General features: G+C 32.3%; 2 protein-coding genes and 5 non-coding genes across 7 annotated transcripts; 1 reads left to right on the plus strand and 6 right to left on the minus strand.

Moving 5' to 3' along the window:
- Window positions 1-35: 35 nt before the first annotated feature.
- On the plus strand, window positions 36-4,521 carry LOC129926900 (iron-sulfur cluster assembly scaffold protein IscU-like). Its single transcript, XM_056033419.1, has 5 exons — window positions 36-188; window positions 703-816; window positions 2,306-2,416; window positions 3,362-3,440; window positions 4,079-4,521. The coding sequence occupies exons 1-5, from the start codon at window positions 102-104 to the stop codon at window positions 4,180-4,182; spliced, it is 495 nt and encodes a 164-aa protein (XP_055889394.1). The 5' UTR covers window positions 36-101; the 3' UTR covers window positions 4,183-4,521.
- A 5,389-nt stretch (window positions 4,522-9,910) lies between these two features.
- Window positions 9,911-23,840, minus strand: LOC106078930 (60S ribosomal protein L13a-like). The gene is made up of 7 exons (XM_056033416.1): window positions 23,732-23,840; window positions 23,090-23,162; window positions 22,370-22,435; window positions 22,037-22,138; window positions 21,660-21,805; window positions 10,211-10,333; window positions 9,911-10,025 (listed from the first exon to the last, which is right to left on the minus strand). Exons 1-7 carry the CDS (start codon window positions 23,747-23,749, stop codon window positions 9,945-9,947), a joined length of 609 nt encoding a protein of 202 aa, XP_055889391.1. The 5' UTR covers window positions 23,750-23,840; the 3' UTR covers window positions 9,911-9,944.
- LOC129927033 (small nucleolar RNA Z195/SNORD33/SNORD32 family) lies at window positions 10,413-10,489 on the minus strand. The gene has a single exon (XR_008778747.1). It is a non-coding gene; the product is annotated as a small nucleolar RNA Z195/SNORD33/SNORD32 family (small nucleolar RNA).
- LOC129927031 (small nucleolar RNA Z195/SNORD33/SNORD32 family) lies at window positions 11,118-11,201 on the minus strand. Its single transcript, XR_008778745.1, has one exon. It is a non-coding gene; the product is annotated as a small nucleolar RNA Z195/SNORD33/SNORD32 family (small nucleolar RNA).
- Window positions 11,862-11,945, minus strand: LOC129927032 (small nucleolar RNA Z195/SNORD33/SNORD32 family). The gene has a single exon (XR_008778746.1). It is a non-coding gene; the product is annotated as a small nucleolar RNA Z195/SNORD33/SNORD32 family (small nucleolar RNA).
- LOC129927034 (small nucleolar RNA SNORD34) lies at window positions 21,548-21,621 on the minus strand. The gene has a single exon (XR_008778748.1). It is a non-coding gene; the product is annotated as a small nucleolar RNA SNORD34 (small nucleolar RNA).
- On the minus strand, window positions 22,218-22,282 carry LOC129927035 (small nucleolar RNA SNORD34). Its single transcript, XR_008778749.1, has one exon. It is a non-coding gene; the product is annotated as a small nucleolar RNA SNORD34 (small nucleolar RNA).
- Window positions 23,841-23,888: the final 48 nt, after the last annotated feature.

The following is a 23,888-nucleotide window of genomic DNA, read 5'->3' on the forward strand; positions in this document are numbered from 1 at the left end:
TAATTGACATTATGATTATAGATAGCCATTCAATTACATCTTTTTGGTCCGTGCCATCAGTCAAAGTAGGCTAACTTTCGACTTTTCTATTGTAAACAGCGATGGCGATGTTACCCTGTGTAGCTCGTAAAGTTGCATTGCGATCAAGGAGTTTGCTTGTACAAACAGCTACCTCATACCATAAAAATGTGAGAAATACATATATATATATATATATATATATCTTTAGTTTTATTGAGATTATAATTCTATTACATCTAGTCTATCAAATTGTAGATCTAGTTCAAGTTTATTCATTTATTGACTCCTATTTCAATTTCAAGTATTTGAAATGTTATGTAACTTTATAATTATTGTAACTCATTCAGTCTCAGTGTCTCAGTCATACATAGACTCCTTATCATAGAGTCTAGTAACTGTAACTAAAAGAAAATAGAACATTTTAGCAATTTCTACTTGACTTCTAGATTATTGAGTTATTCATTATTGGCATTGGTATTTAAAAAAGAATCTCTAGACTCATGGACTATGAGTATAACTATAAAGTATAAGTTAAGTTGAGTATGACTAGTACTAGTTAGTAGTAACTATCTAGTATCTAAATCTAAGTATTAGTATGACTACTCAGACTACTGTAATAGTTACTAGTCTAGAATAGATCTGTGTGTTCAGTGTTGTTATTTTTTCTTCATTGCCTTCTAGGTGATTGACCATTATGAGAATCCTAGGAATGTAGGCTCATTGGACAAGGATGACAAAAATGTTGGAACAGGACTTGTTGGAGCGCCTGCTTGTGGAGATGTTATGAAATTACAAGTAAGTGGAAGAATTTATAAATCTAGAGTCCCTAGAAAGTATCTGAAATTTGTTAAGATTTTAAATACTAAAATTTTCTTTTTGTAAGATAAAATGAATACCGTATTTATAATTATTAATATATTTTAAAAATCATTGTTAGCATCCATCTAATCAATCTAAAATTGGTGCGAATTTGGGTATTGAATGGAAGGGATGTTAAAAACAGGAAGCCGGAAGGAGATTGACAGGATGAGAGATGAAATGTTCATGTGTACGTAACTTGTTATAATATTAAAGTATTTCTAGAGTAAAACCTGAGAGTGTCTTATTATTTTGAAGAGTCTTGTGTCATAACGAGTGGCGTCATCTAATTCTAATTTTTAATATGTTAGCCATATCTTTAGAAGAAAAAGTAAGTATGCTGACATTCAAATGTTGCTTAAAAATGTTAATTTTAAAAAAAAAGATAATGCTCCATAAAATAATGTGTCTTGTTTTATCATTCGCCTAATCACTAATGACAAAATGTGTTTTCAGGTTTCAGATTTCTGCTCTTCTATTAATTCAATTTAGCTGATAAAAGTGTATATATGGCGAAATATTGTAACAATCAATAGCTTGAGTAAAACATTCTAACCATTAGCCAAGCCATTAAAAAAAAATAAAAAAATTGTTATAATAATCTTTTGGGTGCCCATTATGAGGGCTTTAACTTCTTTAATGGAAAATATTTGAGAAATCCCCAAAATGATAAATAACACTGTTTTCAAATAGTTTTAGATGCATTGTAATATAATTTATTCAGATTTAAAAAAAAATTCTTTAAATTGCACAAGACATCTCATCAATGTCTAAAAAACCATCAAAACTATGAACAGAATAAACCTAATATGAGCTATTTCACTCTTTTTCTGTTGGAAGCTTTCTAGTGTTTCTTAAAACACTTTTATTGTTTATACAATTAAAACTGTCTTGTCACTTATTATTTGTTGACAATGTTTTTACTGTAAGTTTTTTTTTAAATCCTTCTATTAGCTTGTAAACTCTTCATGAGTTTTGGTGAACGTTTATTTGATAAAAGCTCTACTTTCATATAAATTTGACAGTTTATGTATATGTTTGGGAAAAAATAAGTATCTCATTGTGAAAACTCAGGTTTGACTTCTAATTTTTATGTAGAAATTATTAGCTGCACTGTTAATAAAAAAAACTGTTTGTCCTAAGCTCATTGGAAGACTCCTTCAAAGCATTCCAAGAAATAAATAGATAGACAAATTATACACAATCATCAGCTTCATACTTATTTATTTTATAACTTTGTGAGGACAGAAGTTTATAACCTTAATCTGGGCAGTCTCTACTGGTAGGACTGCTGAGATTGTGGTAGCAGCTAGAAGGGGAAATAATTCACCCAACCAACCTACTCTTGCTAATTGATATTCATAAGCTTTTTTTTTTTCATATAATGGAAAATTAGGAATTTTTAAAACTTTGGTTATATTTTCAGATCAAGGTAGATGACGATGGCAAAATTATAGATGCCAAATTTAAAACATTTGGCTGTGGATCTGCAATTGCCTCCAGCTCATTGGCTACTGAGTGGGTGAAAGGGAAAACAGTAAGTAGACTTCATCACTTTTTGTCAGCTATTAACACATTGTTTTATTAACTGTGCTAGATGGTCCTTGACTGTTGCCCTAACTTGTAAAGTTTTGTATTATGTATTGATCACTTCAAATTTTTCAAGACTTTTTTTTTATGGATAAAAGACAATATGTTGTGTAATAATAAATAGCTTTATCAGTAATCTTATCTTTTATTCAATGCTTTTGAAATCAAATAAATGTAATTTAAAAAAGAAATCATTGTATCACATAGTCTCTTTAATTTTAATAATGGTAATGTCATTGATTCCAAAAATTAAGGATAAGTGCAGTTTTTCAAGTGACTACACAAATCCATTTGTGACCTGCACATTTTCTCGCATTTTGTGCAGATACACCATAGTTTTCTTTTCGTCTTCTGTGCTTTTCTTCAATAACAGCTTTTATTTGGGTCTCAAATATGTGTCCCCCAGCCTTTGTGAGAGCTCTCTGTCTCTTTCAGAGGCCATCTTCTACCAGCTACTTTCCTCTATGCCAGTGAGGGCAAAATGGCGCTTGAGTTGATCTGTATAGTGCTTACTGTTGTTCTGTCCTCCTTTAAACTTGCCAAAGACATGCAGTCATCTCTCATGCTGGATAAGTGTCCGACACAGCGCAGTTGTCGAATGGTAATTAGTGCTTCTCTACTGTCCACACCAGCCTCCAGCAGAGTATAGTTATTTGTTTGAGACATTTTTTTGAGACTTGATTACAAAGCATAACAAGGCTTGTCAGTAATGTTCACACAGACACACTCATTCACCTAGTATGAAGCTCATGATAAAATGCTGGCATGTCAGCTAAAAAAAAATTTTTCTTTATGGGGGGAGGGGGTGTCAAAGGAGAAAGAAAATGGCTACACACATGTTGTATTAATCTGTATTATTAGCATCATGTTCCTTGCATTATCCTTTGTTTAGACTGATGAAGCTATGAAGATTAAGAATACAGAAATCGCTAAAGAGCTGTCACTACCTCCAGTCAAGCTGCATTGCTCAAGTGAGTCAAAGAGTGGATAAAACTGAACATTTCAAAACCTCAACAATTACTTTGGTGAAACTAAAACTGTTGTTCACACTGCGCTTCTCACTACTTTTGTTTACTTGAACTCAATAGTGTGCACTTTATTTGAGAAAATATTTCTAATTGATCTAAGAAAAGGGGCATAATTTTTAAGGTTTACTTAAAAACAAATTGACTTAAAATGTCTTTATATAAATTTGATTATAATACAAATGTGTATTTTTTTTTTAATGTATCCATTTCATTTGTCATAGGTCTTAAATATGAGTCTAAATAATGAATAAACATGACATGTAACATAATAGCAGAACCAGGGTTAAATATATACCAAACTAGTATGGTACATCATATTACATCTTTGACAGATGGTTTATAGTCAAACACTGTTGATTTCACTTAAACTATGTAGTTTCCTCATCTACCACTCTTTTGTTCTTTAAATCCCATCAACGGTCCATCAGTGCAATAAAAGACTTAAGTTAAAGCCAGTTCATAAGTTATTTTGCAGTGTGTTCGGCAGCGGTAGATAAATGTAAAATATTAAGATTTTCACACATACTTTGTTGCTATAATAAACTATATTATGACACAATTTTTTTTTCTTTGTATCTCAGTGCTTGCTGAGGATGCTATCAAGGCAGCTCTGCAGGATTATAAAAAGAAACAGACTGATGAAACTCCTCCCCCTGAGGTGCAGAAGAAAGCAGCAGCAAACTAGCTTTGTCATAGCCTCAATCTAGGTTTTTATTTAACAAGATTTGGAGTTTAATTTCTAGACTTGAGAATGAGCTCATAAACCTAGTTCACTTAGCTAAATGTTACTTATATTATCCCAGGTACACAGAATAAACATTTACTTTAAGTCATCATTTCAAATCGTTTCTAGTGGCGTTCCCCTTTGTTAAACCAGATTTGGAAACTTAACAGCTATACATTATTATAATCTTGTACTAACATAGTGGCATTGTGTATTTTTTATGTCAGTAAAACTCCATTGTTTACTAACTTAATTTCCTGTACATATTGTCGTGTAAATACATTATTTGAAGGAAACAAATTTTAGTTTTCTTCTTATTTGACTTCCAATTCTTATGTATATTTAATGACTGTTGACTTAACTACCTTTGACTTGTGAGAGACTTATATCTAAGTTCATATTATTTTCTTAGAACCATTAAAAGCTTTTTTTTTTAATTGTATAATCAGCCTAATAATTTTATATACCCAAAGCAAAAGTAAAGTTCCCCTTTTCAGACCTTGTGATCTATGGGGCAGATGATACAAAGATCATCTGTTTCTGTGGTCCAACAGTTAAAGAGGGTGTCATGTGGCCAGCACAATGACCAACCACCTTTACTTTCCTAAACTAATGTCAGGTACCCGTTAGAGCTGGGAGAAGTCAGAGGCGCCCTAAAGATCCTGAAAGTAAAAATCCTAGGAATCGAACCCAGGACCCTGGTTCGGAAGCCAAGTTAACCAATCAGCCACCGCGCCTCCAAGCCAGGGTAAGATCATGTAAGGATTCAATGGCTTGGAGGCGCGGTGGCTGATTGGTAAAGTGCTTGCCATTATAAAGAAATTATTTAAATGAATATTGAGAATCAAGCAGAAAACTTATAGCTTTTTCAAGAAAAACAATTCTAAAGAATTACTGGTTATGCAGCTAAGTGCGAACCAATGTGTTGTTGGCAATTTTAAATTTCTTTGTGAATTAAATGATTTTTTATACTGTTGTTTTGACTGCCACAATTTTAAGAAAGGCGACCATGATTTATTGACAACAACAATCTAGAGCAATCCCAAAAACTGTTTAATACACTAGTAGTAACAAAAATGTTCAAACAAGTAAACATAACCAAAGCCTTTGTGCTCGATAAATGAAGTGGGAAGCTTGCAAAGTTTTGTGCGTAACATCTGTCTTATATCTTCTCTGCTATAGTATTCAAGTCCTGGCAAACAAAATACCTACCATTTGGAAGACATCAGAAATAATAACAGTACCCAAAATAAAAAGGTCGTTGCTTCTAACAATGAGCCAATACCGGTTGCACTTAGATTGATTGCAATGAAGGGCTTATAAAAAATGATTCTGAAACGTCTGTTAAAAGAATTTAAAAGTCATTTCGCCCATTAGTTTGCTTACAAACCATCAAGTTTAGAAGATGCAACATGCTAGATAGTCTGTACCATTATCTTGATGCACAGAAACACTATAGGCCTTCTAGAATATTACTTGTTGACTTTTTGTCTACTTTTTAACACCATCCAATCAGATTTGAATATTAGATAATATATGCAAGCTTGGGTTTTAAGCTTTCTGATAAAAGCGAACATTCATAGTAGGCCTACTAAGGAGATTAGCAGAGAACCTTGGGGATGCGTTCAGTAACTAGTAGGCTACATCTACACAAATGATATACAAAACCAAGCAGTTGATATCCCAATGATAAAATTTCCAAACAACACAGCTGTCATCGGCCTTATTGCAGTGGTGAGAGATTAGCCTTCAACTATTGACAACTTTTACCAAATGGTGCATGGATAACTTTTAAATTCTGAACATCCAGAAAACTAAAAGAAATGATTTCTGAAGAATGGAGATCAGCTAGCAGAGAATTAGATTAACAATCGAACAGTAAACCATGTGCAAGAAAATACAGAGGCACAACCTTAAACATCAAGCAGACATGGAATGAACACTTCCAAACTATTTACACCAAGATACAACAAAGACTTTTCTTCTATTTTAGGAAAGTTGAAAATTTTTTATACAGGTACCATTAGTAGTCTAATTACTTTTGCCATCACCTGCTGGTATGGTAATACTTCACTGGCACATAGACATAGACTGAACAGACAAATTAAATCAAACTTTATCTAAGAAATTTTCTATAAATCAAATAACAACATAAAACTAAAATGTTATTAAGCCTTGGTCAGGCCAATAATAGAATATGCATCCTCTGTTTGGGACCCCTCAACTCAAGAAAACATTAAGAAACTGGAACAGACACAAAATAGAGCAGTGAGATTCATAACAAAAGAAAATTCACATTTGACTAGAGTAACACCTTTAGTAAAATCACTAAATTTAGAAAGCCTTCAGGATAGAAGACTTAAAAAGTAAAGTTGCAATTATACATAAAACACTGAACCATAATCTTCAAATACAAAATTTAATAAAATACTCAGAAAGACACAAAGATAAAGGCACATTCCTAGTTCCATATGCTAGGACAAATTTGTAAAAATGCTCCTTCTTCCCTAGCGCTATTAGAGAGCAGGAATGGATTGCCTGGGCTAGCCAGGAAAACCAGTGACTTGGCAGAATTTAGGTCATTAGTTAATATGCATGACTAATAATTTTATATAGGCTACCCAAAACAAAATTAAAGTTCACCCGTAATCATCTTTTTTGAAGTAGCATCTGTATTATATAAGATGAGATAAGATCATCTTGAACTTTTTTCCTGAAGGATGCCTTTCCAAATCGTATGAAATCTTTAAAGAGAATCTTCGCCCATTAACTCTTTCAGTGCGGCGTTACTCTCAGCGAGTAAATGATGAAAAACTCGATTTTTTTTGTATCAAAATAATTCGCACTGATAGAGTTAAACCACTCTAGAAAGATTTTTAAAACTACTTTATTCCAATTTTAGTCAGGATGTTTCAAGATCCTTCGCTGTCACCGAGAAGTACATAGAAGCCTAATTCATCAAGCACAGGTTGTGTATGTGTTAATTTTTTGTTTTATGTTGTTTGTCTTAGCATCAGTATTGTTATTGCTACACCAATAAAATGTTCTTAAAATCATTATCTCATTTGTTCTTTCCTATTTATAAAGCTTATGTCAACTCGCTCTGTCTGTCTGGTAAAATTGTCTTCTACACATTTCTCCCTCAGTTTGATCAGCTGAAATTTTTGTACAATTATTTCTTCTACTGATACCAGTACCTAAAAAGTCAAGAATGAATTAAAAAAAAAATTAACCAATTAGTTAATTTCCAGTATTTTGTTTGGTATCGAACAAGGAAAAGAAATTGTACTTGACATGTTGTGGTATAAGTAACATTCATCATCATCTGTCCATTGACTTTTGTCGTCGTAAGGGTTTTGTTACAGTAAGCTACGTGTAATCAAATCCCCCCATTTTTCCTGTCAGCAGCTGTTGTTAGTAGGATAGCGAAAGAAAGCTTTTCTTCAGACGACACTTTAATGGTGAAATTAATTTAGACAGTGAGTCATGTCTAATAAAATGACCATACCAGCTTAGCTTTCGTCCCTTAACACAGCTCCTCATTTTAGCCAGCCAGAGTGTTGTAACAGTAGACCTACAAACTCACTTTTCTTTTCCTGGTATCTGATAGGCCTACCCAGCATTTACTCTAAAAAAGCTTTAATTCTAACAATTCTTCTTTCAGACTCCGCATTCAGTGTCCAACTTTCACAACCATATAGGAGTAGGAACACTCGCGAAGAATAGGACTTCATGCTGCATACAGCTTATTTTACCTGGAAGCTGATGTTACTCTTGCGGAAAAGAAGATTGCACATGACAGAACCGAGAAGCGGGCTTGTCTGAAGTACACCCAACATATCCATGCTGTATGCCGCCGGCTTTACAGCGAGGATTGGATATTAGTCATCTTTAAGTTCATAGGAAATGAGAAATGTTATCGACCACGCAGCTTAGTTGTTTTTTGTTTTGTTTTTTTAATTAGGTATATTTTTATTTCGTATTGCAATGCGCCTCCTTCCTTGCTCGCAATGCACAAGAATATATGATAGGCATTTTAAAAGTCTCACTTTAAAAACTACGTGGGCTAAGACGATTGGTTAGTAATTAAAAGTCTGACATTTTACGTCTCAAGAGACTATCTTTCCCTTTGCAACTTCTTGTGTGACTAAAGAGGCCAATCCTTGATACATAACTGCGATCACAGGTTCGGCATTTGTAATCAGCGCTGTTGCACTTTCACAAATTTACTAGGAATGCTAGAATGGTTTTGAACGGTTCAAATATGTCAACAAATTCATCTTTCATTTTGTGTTTATAACTGCTGAAGTAATTCGTGTCAAAGGTTGCACTGGTTTAATTACGATACTGCTTTAGACATTGAAAAGGAAGTAACTTACCGCTCTAAATATCTGCTGCAAAAAGAATTTTTCTTCAAAACTTTTTCATTTAGGAATGTAGCGGTATTTATTTCTTTCAAGACGTTTTAGACCCTAACCTTTGGGAAGCTATCGCACTTTTTAGGGCAGAAGTAGCTCGGAATACTGAGTCTCCATTAGGTTTAACAATTCTTTTGACAAGATGCTAACAATCTTGATTACCAAATTCATGACCTCAACTATTTCGGTTGGAAATGTTTGGCCACAAAGCGCTTCTTGGTGTATTTTGCAGTGAAACGTAAGAATTTCGCGGTTTATTTTGCTCCGAATAAATCGTTGATGCTTTTTTATTTTTTTCAGTCATACTTTTGGCTCCAAAGAGGCTATTGAAACTATCTTTATTTAAATCGATTTTAATGTATTCAAGGTATTTTTGTATGGCTTACGCTCTACCTTCCCTTCTAGTTTGTCCAGAGAACGTTAGCAATCCTAGAAGTTCTTCCTTTGGACCTTAGGAAGACATATACCTGACAAAAAGGGCAACTTGTGCCGTGTCTTTATGTCACAAGACTTATCTATAGCAATTAATAAGACAGAAGAAAGTTGAATATCTTCCACCTGCAAATATGTTACATTTGAAGACATTTTAGCTTTCTATCTTGTGCTGTTTTAGCGGATAGTGGCATATTATACGTTACAGCCAAATCAGTGACCACGTGTATAATGGGGGAGGGGTGTGATGAAAAGCGAGTACAATTTGCTGGGAGACAATAGGTGTCGTTAAATGATTCAGAACCATTTTTTTTTTCGATAAAATATATATTTGCATATAGAACTAAAGAGCCGCAGGCACTATCCCACTAAGCTGGCAAAATTGCGTGTCTTCTTTAGCTATCCCCCTTCCTTTTTAAATTAACATTCAAGTAGCCCAATTGATGCAGCTATTGGACTGAAGTAACAGTAACCTGTATGGTACCGTATGTAAAACACGAAAATGACTTCCAATGGTGAAGGCAAATATTCAAACTACATTTTAGGATCATCCACGTGATAAACCCACTTAATTTAGCACATCCACGTGATAAACCCACTTAATTTAGCAAAGTCCAGTATTTAAAGTATACTAACATGACAAGCTGAAGATTTTTTTTTTTAAAGGGAAAGATCAGCATCAATACTTATCCAACAAAATTTGATGAATGTTTTTGACTTTAAAAATACGGTTTGAAACCCAATGAACTAGTAGTGCCATATTAGGACTTATGGACTGTATACACACAAAGCCAAGCAGATTACTACTAAATTATAAATGTGAAACAAGAACAAAAGACCATGTATTCAGATATTTTATTGTAACTAAAAACTTCAGTAACCCAATTGTGAAAGTACTTTCTGGTGACGTTCAATCTTCTTTGCAACATTTTTCTTTGCCTGCTCACGAAGATTCTAATGGAAAGAAAACAAACAAATAGATGTACAATAGTGCATTGGTAATATTCAGGAAAAACTAGATACTATCAAGACTGTTTCAGATAATCATTTAGTTTCATAAATATATTCAATGCGCTGTGGATGTTTTCATCATGAACAGACAATAGAATTCAGGTTTTTAAGGTTGTTAGTTGTCTTACCAAAAGATGCTTCTTGCGTTCATAGAAGTGTTTGGACTTGACTTTTCTCTTGGCTTCAAGAGTAGCAACAACGCCCTGATATTTCCAACCCACTTCATGGGAAAGTCTGTCAAGGTTACAAAACTGTTGACAAACAAAAATACACTCTTAAAATGTGAGAAATACATTTGATAAAATGTAACTATAAACCTGATACTTTATTAATGCCTCAGATGGTAGTGCATGTTTAATAGTTGTTTCACAAGTTTTCAATCTGGTGTACAAATCATCATAGGCAGAAATCTTAATATAAATATTTAAAACATTTGCTGATAATTGTCACAACAGAAATTTGTCTGGTTAACAAAGGAATTTAAATAAATAGAAAAGTAACAAGAAAATCTGTTTCAGATGTACATTTGGTTTCATCATTTCAATGCGCTGTGGTTATTTTCATCATTAACAGAATAATTAGACAGACAATACAACAGAAATTATTTGTTAAAAAAGAGATATGTTATACATCTCATTTGAATATGTGTCTATTGTTAATTATTGGTTTCATTTAATCAAGAAATTTATTCAAGTTTATTTAAAGTTATACATTTAAAATATAATATGCCTAAACAATTTAATTGCCATTTGGAGCTACAAACCAACGACTGACCAACAAGACATAGTATATATTGGCACTGAACTTTTTAATTAAAAATCTTCACCAATAAAAAGATTCCATAATTTTTTATAACAAGGAAAAAAGAGTATGCTAAGTAATATTCCAGAAGCTTTTTAAATATTGTATTTTTTTTTTCAAAACACTTTCGAAAAAAAAAATCTGTGAGGAATATAATTCTAAAGATGATAAAAAAATCATTTGTCCTAAAGTGAATTGTAATATAATACTAATGCATGTCACTGCTTTAAAATAATTGCCTCAGATGGTAGTGCATGTTGTAAGTAGGAAGTTTCATTAAACATCAAAACACGCTGGGATACAATCATCACAGGCAATTTCACTTGTTTCTACATACCTTGGAATCAGTGTATATTTAAAAGCTTAAAAGAGACAGGCTTATCAATTAAAGTCATTTGAAATTGAATACTTTCAACAAAAACAATCATTTTTTTCAGGAAATGCTTAGTTGTAATAAATTGATTATAAATTCTTATTGCAATAAAAGGCAGCTTTAAGTTTAACCCACGAAGCTTCGTCTGCCGACATTTTGTTTCTGTGGCGTCCCAGCCCATATAATCGACCGAGTTTAGATTGCTGATTTTCTATTCCAATCCACTTTTTTAAGTGACCATTTTAAAACTTCAAAGCTTTTAGACCTTCTTCCTGCCATCACCAAAAAAATAGCTAATTTTCCCTCCTGTTATTGTGTTTATATGCTGATTATTCACCAGCATTTTTTTCATTTAAATATTAGAATTACATTTAGATCTAGGAACAATGAGAATATTTTACATATTAAATCTAGTCATATTTAGAAATTTAAGACATTTCAAGATGCCATAATATTTTAATATAGATTTTTCAAATATTCACTGACAAAATTAAAAAAAAATCTATGACATTAAAAAGAATTGATTGTCAATGCTTCTAAAGGGTATTAACATTTGTCCCAATTGAATGGTAATATAATACTGATCATGTCACTGCTTTAAAATAATTGCCTCAGATGGTAGTGCATGTTTTAAGTAGGAAGTTTCATTAAACATCAAAACACGCTGGGATACAATCATCACAGGCAATTCATTTCAAAACTTCAACTATTATGTAAAAAAGAGAATTTAGACAAGTCTATAGTTGCTAAGAGTTTAGTTTAGTTCAACTGCCGTATAATTTCAAATGTTGGACTCAATATTGAGATAATAAACACGAGTTCAGTATCTCACCCATTGAATACATGGATTTTATATACTTCCGATTGACGACTGCACAAGCTATTTTAACTTGTGAAGTGCTTTTTGGAACAAATAAATATTGAGGAGGAAAAAAAAAATGTGAATCAAGTTTAAAACGTAGCAGCTGGAAATTGACATGATATTAAGAAAAAAAAAGGGGGCCCTTTTCTTTTTGTACGCTACATTTTAATTTAGCATCAATTTAGCTTTCAATAAATAGGATAAATCTAAGGAATTCTGCAATTTAGTGTTATTGTTTTTCCAGGGACTTTTGTGTATCAAATTATAATATATATACTATTAAATTTAAGGATTGTAAATAAAGTTAAATGTAATTTCATATTCTTTTACAATGGAGGCTTCACTAAACTGTGGGGTACATACAGTCTGAGGCATATGATAATTACAAATATTAAGTGACAATTTGGTTCAGTTAATACTGTGGTTTACATTCAAACATGTAAACTTTTGTAAATGTATCTAATCTTAATGAGGAATTGTAAATAAATGTGAGACACTAAAACTAGTGTAATGTAATGTTGGACTCAATATTGAGATAATAAACACTAGTTCATTATCTCACCCATTGAATACATGGATTTTATATACTTCCGGTTGACGGCTGCACAAGCTATTTTAACTTATGAAGTGCTTTTAGGAAGAAAATTTCTGCAAAACGTCAAACATAAGCTGTTCAATTGAACAAGGAAACAAATCCTCATACAATTAGTAATAAATAAACTGATTAAAAATAATTGTCTCTTTGTCCATTAATAAAAATTTTAAATGTATCAAAGCAAACATTTTTTTTTTAATTTGAATAATAGGATGGATAATTATTTCATAAAGTTTAATATTTCACAATTATAAATGATTGAACATGTCATTTAATGGAAGGCTCCTGTCTTAAAAAAACATTTTCCTGTCTTAAAAAAACATTTTAACTTAACCATCTTTACTTTTCCTGTGCATGAAAATTTATTTTTAAATAAAATAATTTTGAGTTCAAAGAATTCCTTTTTAGAACATGTCTTATTTAATAAATGATATCCTAATGGTTCCTAAGTTACAAACCTTTTCATTAAGTGAAACATCTATGAACAAGAAACAAATAAAAAAAAAAAGAGACCCAGACAACTTTAATTACAAGATTTAGTGAGACAAAGCAATATCAAGAGTGACTTCTAACTTACTAAATACTGTAATGACACAAGATGCGTAGAAGTTGATGTGAATCGGGTTTTTCCTAAGTAATGTGACGAGTAAGAACAGAGTAGGATTATGAACAAGAAGAATAACGGACAAGACGCCTAAGAAGAGGACGCTAGGCTAGCGACGACAGAGGACTGTGCCCTTTTTATTGTTTATTAAATTGTTGAAGTTATCAGCCTGCGTTATTAAGTATATTCTTGATTCATTCTGTTGTTGTGTCATATGGACTCGCATGCACCATTAACATATATATACTCATCAACAAAATAGACCATCAACAGATGTGGCGACCCACGACGGCCAGGGCGTCATTTTGATCTACAATCTAGTTAACTTCGTGTTCTGGATATATCTATCTACAATTCTACACTTGGCGAAGTACACTGGAGAAGTACTGGATTAACATTCGTTTATTTCTACTAGATCTACCCTACGTCTGTGCTAATTATCTGGACTGCAGCTGGATTTTGGCATCTTTGTTCCAGTGGATCTAGACTTTCTATTAGAGAAAATTCGAAACCGTTACCAGCGTCTAGCTTTGTCAGCCAGGTTAGATATTTTTAGATTGAACCTGGATCTATATATAGATCTATATTGACTATATTGTGTCTGAATCCAGAACTATTTCGTCCGTGTAAGTGATCTAGGGCAGTCCGTCGTCAGTATACCTCTACCTATATACCTCAAGAGTGAAGATACCTCATTTTGTCAGGTTTATCTGTTTATTGTGAGTACGGGAAGTCACCTGAGTCTACATATCTAGTATCTACAAGCTGACCGTTGGATTGAGTCACCTTGTCAGGTTTGTTTTTCAAGCTATTAATTGACTGTTGCAGTGTTGCTGAGCTTACAATCTAATCTACACACGAGTGATGGTATACCCTACTACCACACTGCGTGACCATCTAATCAACTTGTAAAGTTGACTAATTTATATTCATCAAAAGAGAGAGTTGGACTTAGTCATTTTTTTTACCTCTCTTGAGACAGCACCACCAGCTTGTCTCAATATTGACTTATGTTCCTGACCTGAAGACAGAAGCCAGCACCAACAGATCATCAAGTGGAACCGGAACCTTGGAACCCTACCAGAGGACTTTATCTGAGATTCGTACCATACTGTGGCAGCACCAGGAGAGATTGGCCTAACTCAGTACTGCCTGTCGAGTAGCCTGTGGGAGCACACCTTGCCTTGCCTAAGACAAAGACAGTGGGGAACTTGTGTGGAACTGACCGTTGTAGCTCCGTGGACTGAACAAAGGGGATCTAACTAAAGATAAGTTTATTTTTTCTCTCCATTATTATTAAATTAAGTCTATTAGGGACAGTAGATCTTTGTTAAGAGCAAGTTGCCTGATAAGGGCGTCATTATAGGACACATTAGAAAGTGGACCTGCTCCATTTAATAAAGTCTCGATGATTGTTTAGATTGTCTTGTTTTGTTCGTATCCACGTACATTTTATTTTTTTTTAGAAGTCAGGTGAAGTCATCTTTATTTGTCTCTTTCAGTGTATACTTCCTCTAAAAAGTCTCATCTCATTAGAATAGATTTATTTTTTTGTGTCTTATTACGTTTATTTTACATTATTCTTATTATATATTAGTAATTTTATCTTAAGTAGATAAGGTAAGCCACGTTTAATCTAGATTATAAATTCTAGATTGTTTCCAGGTAGTAACTAAATTGTTATACCTATGAGAGCCTTTGATCTATTTTATCCTGAAGACAACTGAGTCTAAGGAGTAATTATTTATATATAGATCTTTTGCCCCGATTAATCGGTTGACATTATTTTATAGATGTGTTTAAACACAGTCTAATTGGTCAGAATAAAATTTTTTGTCAGTATCACTGGATTGTGATTTACTGTTGGAGGTATAATATTGATTTATCTATTTGAAGTTGTATTGAAGTTGTATTGAATCTAGACTAGTGACTAGAATAGTCCTAGGGGTATTTATTGGCAAGAAGTAAGTCCATTGAATTAAGTATTGAGGTATTGATATTTGTTTATGTGGCCTAAAGTAAGTCCACTGAATTAAGGTGATATAAAATTTGGAGTTGTATTCAAGTATTGTGGCTGTGAGTAAGTCCACTGAGGTAATATTTGTTGATATAACATTGAGCAAAGGTATTTAAATATATAAATATATATATATATTACAAGAAGTATTTGAAAGAAAGTTTTTGTGAAAACTAAATTGTGATATTTAGGCCAATAGGGAGGTCATATCAAAACTATATTGAGACATTGTTTAAAATAAAATAAGCATAATGGCAACAGCTCCAAACTTTGATTATATGGAGACTTTTCGCCAGCAAATTATTGCTGAGGCTAAACAGCTAGAACTTAAAGGAAAGGACCTAACTAGCTATGTACAGCAAATGGTGACAATAGAGAGAGATAGAATAGATAAGATAGAAATGGAAAAGAATAAACTAGATGCACAATTAATAAAAGAAGAAGCAGATAGGAAATTACAATATGATCTTGAGAAATTGAGAATTGAAGCTGAACAAAATAAACAAAAAGTTAATAGCAATAATACTAATGATAGATCTAATACTAATACTACCAATGCCCCAGACAATCACATTGAAACCAATAATAGTAATAATCACACAAACAACACTAATATTTCAAGTGATAACAACCATTGGTTGAGGAAAAAACTACAACCCTTTCAGGAGGCTAGAGATTGTATTTCAGACTACCTAAAGAGATATGAAATTAAAATGGTTAATTGCAATATAAGGGAGGAAGAGTGGTCTCAAATTTTGTTAGACTTTGTACAAGGGCAAGCTCTTACAATTTGTCAAAACCATAATCATACTGTACAAAATAGCTACCAAATTTTAAAAAAGGAATTGCTGAATGCATATGGACACAATGCCAGCACATTCAGAAAAAAATATTTTGAAAACACACCTTCCAATCAGATAGAACCACAAACCACTATAAATTTGGAAAAAGACTATTTTAATAAATGGCTGGGATTTGAGAAGATTGACAGTACCTTTGAGGGATTAAAAAATTTTATATTACTTGATAATTTTGTAGCTAAGTGTGACCCGCAATTACAATCATTTATCAAAGAAAGGAATCCCAAAGTTTTGGATGATGTTACTGAGATAATAAGAACATATAAAAATGCCTATCCCAACAACCTTTTTTCATGTAAAGATAAAAAGAATATTGATCTAGTGGGATATACACAGGAAAACAATGAAAGAAGTAGAAATAGAAGTAGGGATAGCCAACATTTTAGATATAGCAATAGTAGAGATAGGTCAAACAACAGGGATGTTACATGTTATAGATGTGGGAAAAAAGGACATATGGCTATGAGATGCAGGGGAACACAAAACAGGTCAAACAGTAGGAATAATTATAATAGATCAAGTAGTACACATAATTACAATAGGACAGATAGTAGAAATAATTACAGAGCAGACAGTAGGAATAGGTACAGCAATTACAACAACAATTACAATAATAACACATACAATAGGAGTAAAAGCAGGGAATATAAAAATAGAGATTCTGACAGAGTGTTTTTTGTTAGGGAAAATAAAAACAATTTTGCTTTCTACCCAGCTTTTATTAACAATGTTCCAATAAAGGCAATCCGAGATAGTGGCTGTAACACACTCGTGGTTCGGGCTGATCTCATTGAGGCGCAATATTATAGGGGATATACAAGGAAAGTGGAGTTGGCAGATGGCAGTATAAAGGAATTTAAAGTATTTAAAGTGTTTATTGAGACACCTTTTTACACTGGCCATTGTGAGGGAGTAGCCATGCCTAACATGAGACATGATATGTTAATTGGAAACCTAACGGGTTTGAAGGAATGTTCAAGACAGGAAATTGAAGCATGGGAAAAGAAATATGAAAGGTTACAGAAGAATAGGAATACTGAAACAGAAAATTACATTAGTAATATGGTAATAACCAGATCTAAGAACAAGCCAAAACAAGAAACTCAGGAATTTATTGATGTGAATGATGAAATAGTTAATGGTGAAGAAGATAAAGAGAAAGAGGTTGAAATACAAGGTCAAAAACAAGATGAAACGCAAGCAGAAAAACAGAAAGATGGAACTGAAGAAATGAAAACAGAAGAATTGAAAGGAATAAACAAATTGGCTCAAGAACAGAAACAAGATAACATCATTGGGAAAACATATGACAGAATTAGTGATAGGAGAAATAATAACCCAATGGAGAAATATGTCATAGAAGAAGGAATACTATTTAGGAAAACAAAAATAAATGATAGAGAAATAAAACAATTAGTCTTACCACAAAAGTATTGGAAGGATGTCATGATTCTGTCACATGACAGTAATTTAAGTGGACATAGGGGTATAAAGAAATGTTTTAGAAATTTAGCAACTCAAGTATTTTGGCCTAAAATGAAAGGAACTATATCAAAATACATAAGATCATGTGATATGTGTCAAAGAAGGGGACTTAAGGGTAAATTAGGTAAAGCTCCATTACAGTCAATGGATGAACCAAATAAACCATTTCAAAAAATAGCAATAGACATCATAGGACCTTTAACTAAAACAGAACATAATAATAAGTACATATTGACAATAGTAGACATGTTCAGTAGATATCCTGAAGCAGTGGTATTATCCAATATAGACACAGAAAATATTATTAATGCTTTAGATCAAAAGTTCATAGTCAGACATGGGATACCAAAAACATTACTATCAGACAATGCTTCTATGTTTACATCTGAGTTATTTAAAAGATGGACATTAAAATATGGTATAGAACACATTAAATCATCGCCATTCCACCCGGAAGCCAACGGGCTTTGTGAACGCCTAAACAGTGTTATAAAAAGATCCTTAGCTAAAATTGTAGAAAATAATCAGAAAAACTGGGATCACTATATTAATTTTGTTCTATTTTCTATTAGAAATAATATTCATGAGGCAACTCAATTTTCACCATATGAGTTAGTACATGGAAGGAAACCTAGAGATGAAATACAAATTTTTAAAGAAAGTTTGATCTTAAATAAAATAGAAAAGGAAAATGACAATGAAACAGCATTAGATTTAAAACAAATATGGGCGGAAGCTTTTGAGAATAACATGAAATATAAAGAAACAGTACATGAGAACTTAAATGAAAAAAGAAAATTAAGAACATTGGAGGTAGGAGACAAGGTATTACTTTTGGTAATTGACTTAAAAAACAAATTAGGAAAACAGTGGAAGGGTCCATTTGTTGTTACAAATAAAACAAGTGAAGTAAACTATAAGATTAATATGAATGGAAAAATAAAAACATATCATATAAATAATTTGAAGTTGTACAATGAGAGAAATGAAAATCAATTTCAAAATTTGGATACAGAAGTAAACAATGAAAATCAAACTCAAAAGTTAGATACAGAAACTGTGGAAAATGAAAATCAGGTAGATGAATGTTTAATTGTTTTAATCAATGAGGAAACTAATGAAAATGATATTAAAAATATTCCTATACTAGAAACTAAAGATAACCAAACATGGGAAAAACTGAATCTAGAAAATTTATCTCCAGAAAAAACAAAAGACATAATAAATGTAATCAGTGATTTTAAAGAAATTTTTTCCAGTTTGCCAGGAAAAACAAATATCATAAAGCATGACATAAAGTTAAATAGTGACAAACCTATTTTCATGAAGCCTTATAGGATTCCATTACACTTACAGGGAAAAGTTAAAGATGAAATAGACAGCTTATTAAAACTAGGAATAATAGAACCATCCAATTCAGCTTATGCTTCACCAATAGTTATAGCAAAGAAAAAGAATGGGGATATAAGGTTATGCATAGATTATAGACAGTTAAATAAGATAACTGAATTTGATCCTTACCCTATGCCTAACATTGATGACATATTACACAAATTGTCCAATGCTAAAGTATTTACAAAATTGGATCTGACAAAAGGATATTGGCAAATTCCTTTAACCAATAGAGCTAAACCTTATACTGCATTTATCACTCCTTATGGAATATTCCAATGGAACTTTATGAGCTTTGGGCTTATAAATGCTCCAGCTACCTTTAATAGGATGATGATATCAGTTATAGGTCATAGAAAAAATGTAATCTGTTACTTAGATGATATATGCATTTTTCATGAGGATTGGAAAGAACATTTAAAAGGAATTAGGGAGATTTTTGAGTTAATTAAACAAAATGGTCTAACAGTTCAAGCAGAAAAGGTAGAGATAGGCTTAGAAGAAATCACATTTTTAGGACATAGAGTTAAAAATAATACTATCAGTCCCATTGAAGATAATGTAAAGAAGATATTAGAAATAGAAATACCAACAACACAAAAACAGATTAAATCAATACTAGGGATGATAAACTATTATAGAAAATACATACCAAATTTAGCAGAGATAGTTGATCCATTAAACCAGTTATTAAAGAAAGGACAGCCTAGAAAAGTGACTTGTAATAGAAAGTGTGTAGAAGCTATAGAGAAAGTTAAGCATATTTTTTCTACAAATTTGATATTGAGATTACCAGATGTTTCTAAAATATTCTATGTCACTACTGATGCTTCTGGTAGTGCTATAGGAGGTTGTTTGATGCAACAGTATGATAAATTACACCCAATAATTTATGTAAGTAGGAAATTATCTGATACTGAGAAGAGATACAGTGTCATAGAGAAGGAGGCTTTAGCTGTTGTTTGGGTTGTAACTAAGTTGGAAAGCTATTTACTGGGAAACAAATTCATATTGTTATCTGATCACAGGCCTCTAAAGTTTATGCAAGAAAAAAGTATTAAAAATGGTAGATTATACAGGTGGTTTCTAATTTTACAAGAATATAATTTTCAATTGGAGGCTATTAGGGGAGAAATTAATATTGTAGCTGACATGTTGTCAAGAGTTACCGTGAGATAAACTGTTGTAAATAATGATTATTCATTTTGATTTGTTTATGCATGTATATATATGAATATGTTTTAGTCAATGGGTATGAATAAGTTGTTTATATATGGACTATATATTTTATTTCCTTTAAAGGAAGATAACTCAGTAAAATATAAATTGGGAATTTTATTAAATCAAGGGAGATAACTATAAAATTTCAATAATTGAAGTCAAAGGTGTAAATTAAAGTAAGTATGATCATCTACAGTCATTATTTTTTTATATAATCATTATCATCCATTAGTAAAAGGCTAGGTCAGTTTGGAAATGGTAAGTGGAGAGAAAATATACTTATTGGTACCCAACAAAAAAGTTAAGTAGAATAATTTGGAAAGCTGTTTTGACACAAATATTACATTTTGTCTGACAGGAAAAGTTTGGTGTGATGTGAGGCGACCAGCCATGAACATATAGCCAATGACAGTATTTACTCTGAAAAACTCTGATTTATGCCTATGGAGTCAGCAAAGGTATCTTCGTATGTGGACTATATACATGTGTATTTACTCTGAAAAACTGTTTTATGTCTGTGGAATCGACAAAGGCATCGTCGTATGGGGACTGTATACATGTCTTGATGGACTTAGTACTATTAGTTGGTGAAAATATTACACTGTACTATACTATTTCATCGTCAATGACATGAGTGATGATTAGAACACTATATACCGGATATTTTCTTACCAATAACTGTATTGGAACTGTATTGTTTTCTTGGTGTCAACATTCAACTACAGTGTGAACTTTGTGACATAGGAACATGGACAATTTTACCAGGGAACTGATGAAGATGGGAAACATTATGATGTCCATCAAGATCAAGATATATGTTTGTTTTGTCTTTCCCCAAAATTTTGGCCATATATATTGTACAGACATGACAGTAGGGATAGTGTTTTAGACTGAAAAAAAAAATTGACAAAATTTTTTTTTTTTGATAAAGGGGGGAGGAAATATGTAATGACACAAGATGCGTAGAAGTTGATGTGAATCGGGTTTTTCCTAAGTAATGTGACGAGTAAGAACAGAGTAGGATTATGAACAAGAAGAATAACGGACAAGACGCCTAAGAAGAGGACGCTAGGCTAGCGACGACAGAGGACTGTGCCCTTTTTATTGTTTATTAAATTGTTGAAGTTATCAGCCTGCGTTATTAAGTATATTCTTGATTCATTCTGTTGTTGTGTCATATGGACTCGCATGCACCATTAACATATATATACTCATCAACAAAATAGACCATCAACAATACAGTTTCTATATTAATATCATCCTCAGATTTAAGTTTCATTCAAAGAAAATCAGACAATGTAGGTAAAAAAAAAAACATCATCGGATGACACTAATTTTTTAAAATCACAATTCAAAACTTAACTAACCTTCCTAATTGGATTCAGTCTGAGAACTTTGAGCGCAGAGGGGACAACCATGCGCTTCTTTTTGTCATATGGTGGAGGAATTCCTTCAAAAACCTTTAAACGTCCAAGGGCTTCCTTACCACGAGCTGTTTTGTGAGGCAACATTCCTGTAAGAAAAAAAAATGCAGTGTAATATGATGTGCATGCTCAATGCCAAGGGGAATGAATGTTAACTTTCATTATCTAGTGCGGTTGCATGTAAGCTTAATTTCTCTGAAGCATGACAAATTACATAACAGACCCATCAGACCAAGTTTTGTTTCATCTATTTCAATGTAGGTAAGGTAAATCATCATTTGGAGTCTTTTGTAAGGGTAAGACAATCTATAATGACTTACCCCTAATGACTCTCCAGAATTGCTTGCTAGGAGCACGGAAGTGGAAAGGACCTCTGGCAGGATTGACATTGCAGCGCTTCTTCAGGTATTTCAAAAACTTCACTAGAACAATAAATAGGTTAAGTTTTCAAAATGATTATCAGCTTTTGAAAAGAAGAGATCTACAACACTGCTTCAACAAAGCTTCTTCAGAAATGTTTTAATCAATTAAATCAGACAATGTAGGAAAAAACATCATAAGAAGCTAATAAGGATTTTTTTAATATTTAAGCGACTTTGTATGAAATAGTTGCAAAGTCTAAACAGTAAAAATAATTATAAAAATAAACTTACATTTGTTTCTATAAAAATTTCCAGAGATGTTAATGCCTTCACATCTTACAACTACAACTCTTTGTCCTAAGGAAAAAAAAATTACATCTAGAAGAAACATTTATAGACATACAAAAAGTTAAAAGATTTAATCTAGAATGCCAACATTTTCAACTAAATGAAAAGTTTGCTTTATTATTTACATTTCATTAAATTTTAATTAATTAAACGAATAGACTATTAAATGAGTTTTAAATCTAGATCTATTAGTTTCAAGTTATTCATCTAGATCTAGAACTACATCTAGAATATTTGTTCCTTTTCAAAATTAGTATTTTCAATCCATTCAAACATGAAACAAGGCTCTTTTGAAAAGAGAATAAATGTGAGACAATAAAACTAGTGTAATGTGATGTTGGACTCAATATTGAGATAATAAACACTAGTTCATTATCTCACCCATTGAATACATGGATTTTATATACTTCCGGTTGACGACTGCACAAGCTATTTTAACTTATGAAGTGCTTTTAGGAAGAAAATTTCTGCAAAAGTCAACATGAGCTGTTAAATTGAACAAGGAAACAAATCCTCATAAAATTTAAAGTCTAATTTAAATTAAATCTAGAAGCTTCATTAACTAACATGAATAAAAAACAGCTTGACTAGAATAAATCAGATTAGATTTAGATCTATCCAGTCTAACCTAGGTTAATAGTCTAAAAAATATCGCCTACCTACCATTCAGAAGTGTCTTAGCAACTACAGCAGCTAAACGACCCAATAGATGGCCCCTACCATCAATCACAAGAGGCTGTAAAAGAGAAATGAAGTAATGAAGAAATCTAAACTTTGGCTATTTTTAGCATAATGATAATCTTAGGATATAATCAAATCAAAACATTGATGATTGCTTGAACTGTCACATGCCCGGGCCATGCCATTACTGTTGAGTGTTGTACTCCTCTCAGACTCAAGTCAAGACGACAAAAAGTCAAGAGTAAGAGAGGTTCCATAAATAATCAAACAAAAGTAATAGATTAGAATTATTCAGAACCTAACTGGTGAATTAATGGCACTAAACTAGAAACGAAAAATTAGATGCAGTGTAGATCTAACATGTCTTGAAAAAAAATGAATATCATTATCCTGCCTATGTTAAAGTATGTAAACATTTCCCACGTGAGAAAAATAATAAAATAGAATCGATAACTGGTAGCACTGATAATGTGCGATGTTCAAATAATGTAAATGAAAACAGGATCAATATTTTCTTGAGGAATGCATGAAAATAATTAATTTCAATGATAAATGTATTTTTCAAACTGCTCCTAATGTTAAATCTAAGAAGAAAATTAAGAAATCGGCTCAGCCTGGCTCTACCTGACTCGAGAACCCCATGGTTGGGAAAAAAAGGAAGTTACGTAGTTAATGTGGGGCCTACCTCTAGATTTGCAGGGAGGTCTGGTCCGCAAATATAATTCTAACTTTCTCAAATAAAGAGCTAGGAGGATTTGTTGCACTTAGCTGTATAATTTGA

Source organism: Biomphalaria glabrata, chromosome 6 (genome assembly GCF_947242115.1).
Source record: "Biomphalaria glabrata chromosome 6, xgBioGlab47.1, whole genome shotgun sequence".
NCBI classification, from domain to species: Eukaryota; Metazoa; Mollusca; class Gastropoda; family Planorbidae; genus Biomphalaria; species Biomphalaria glabrata.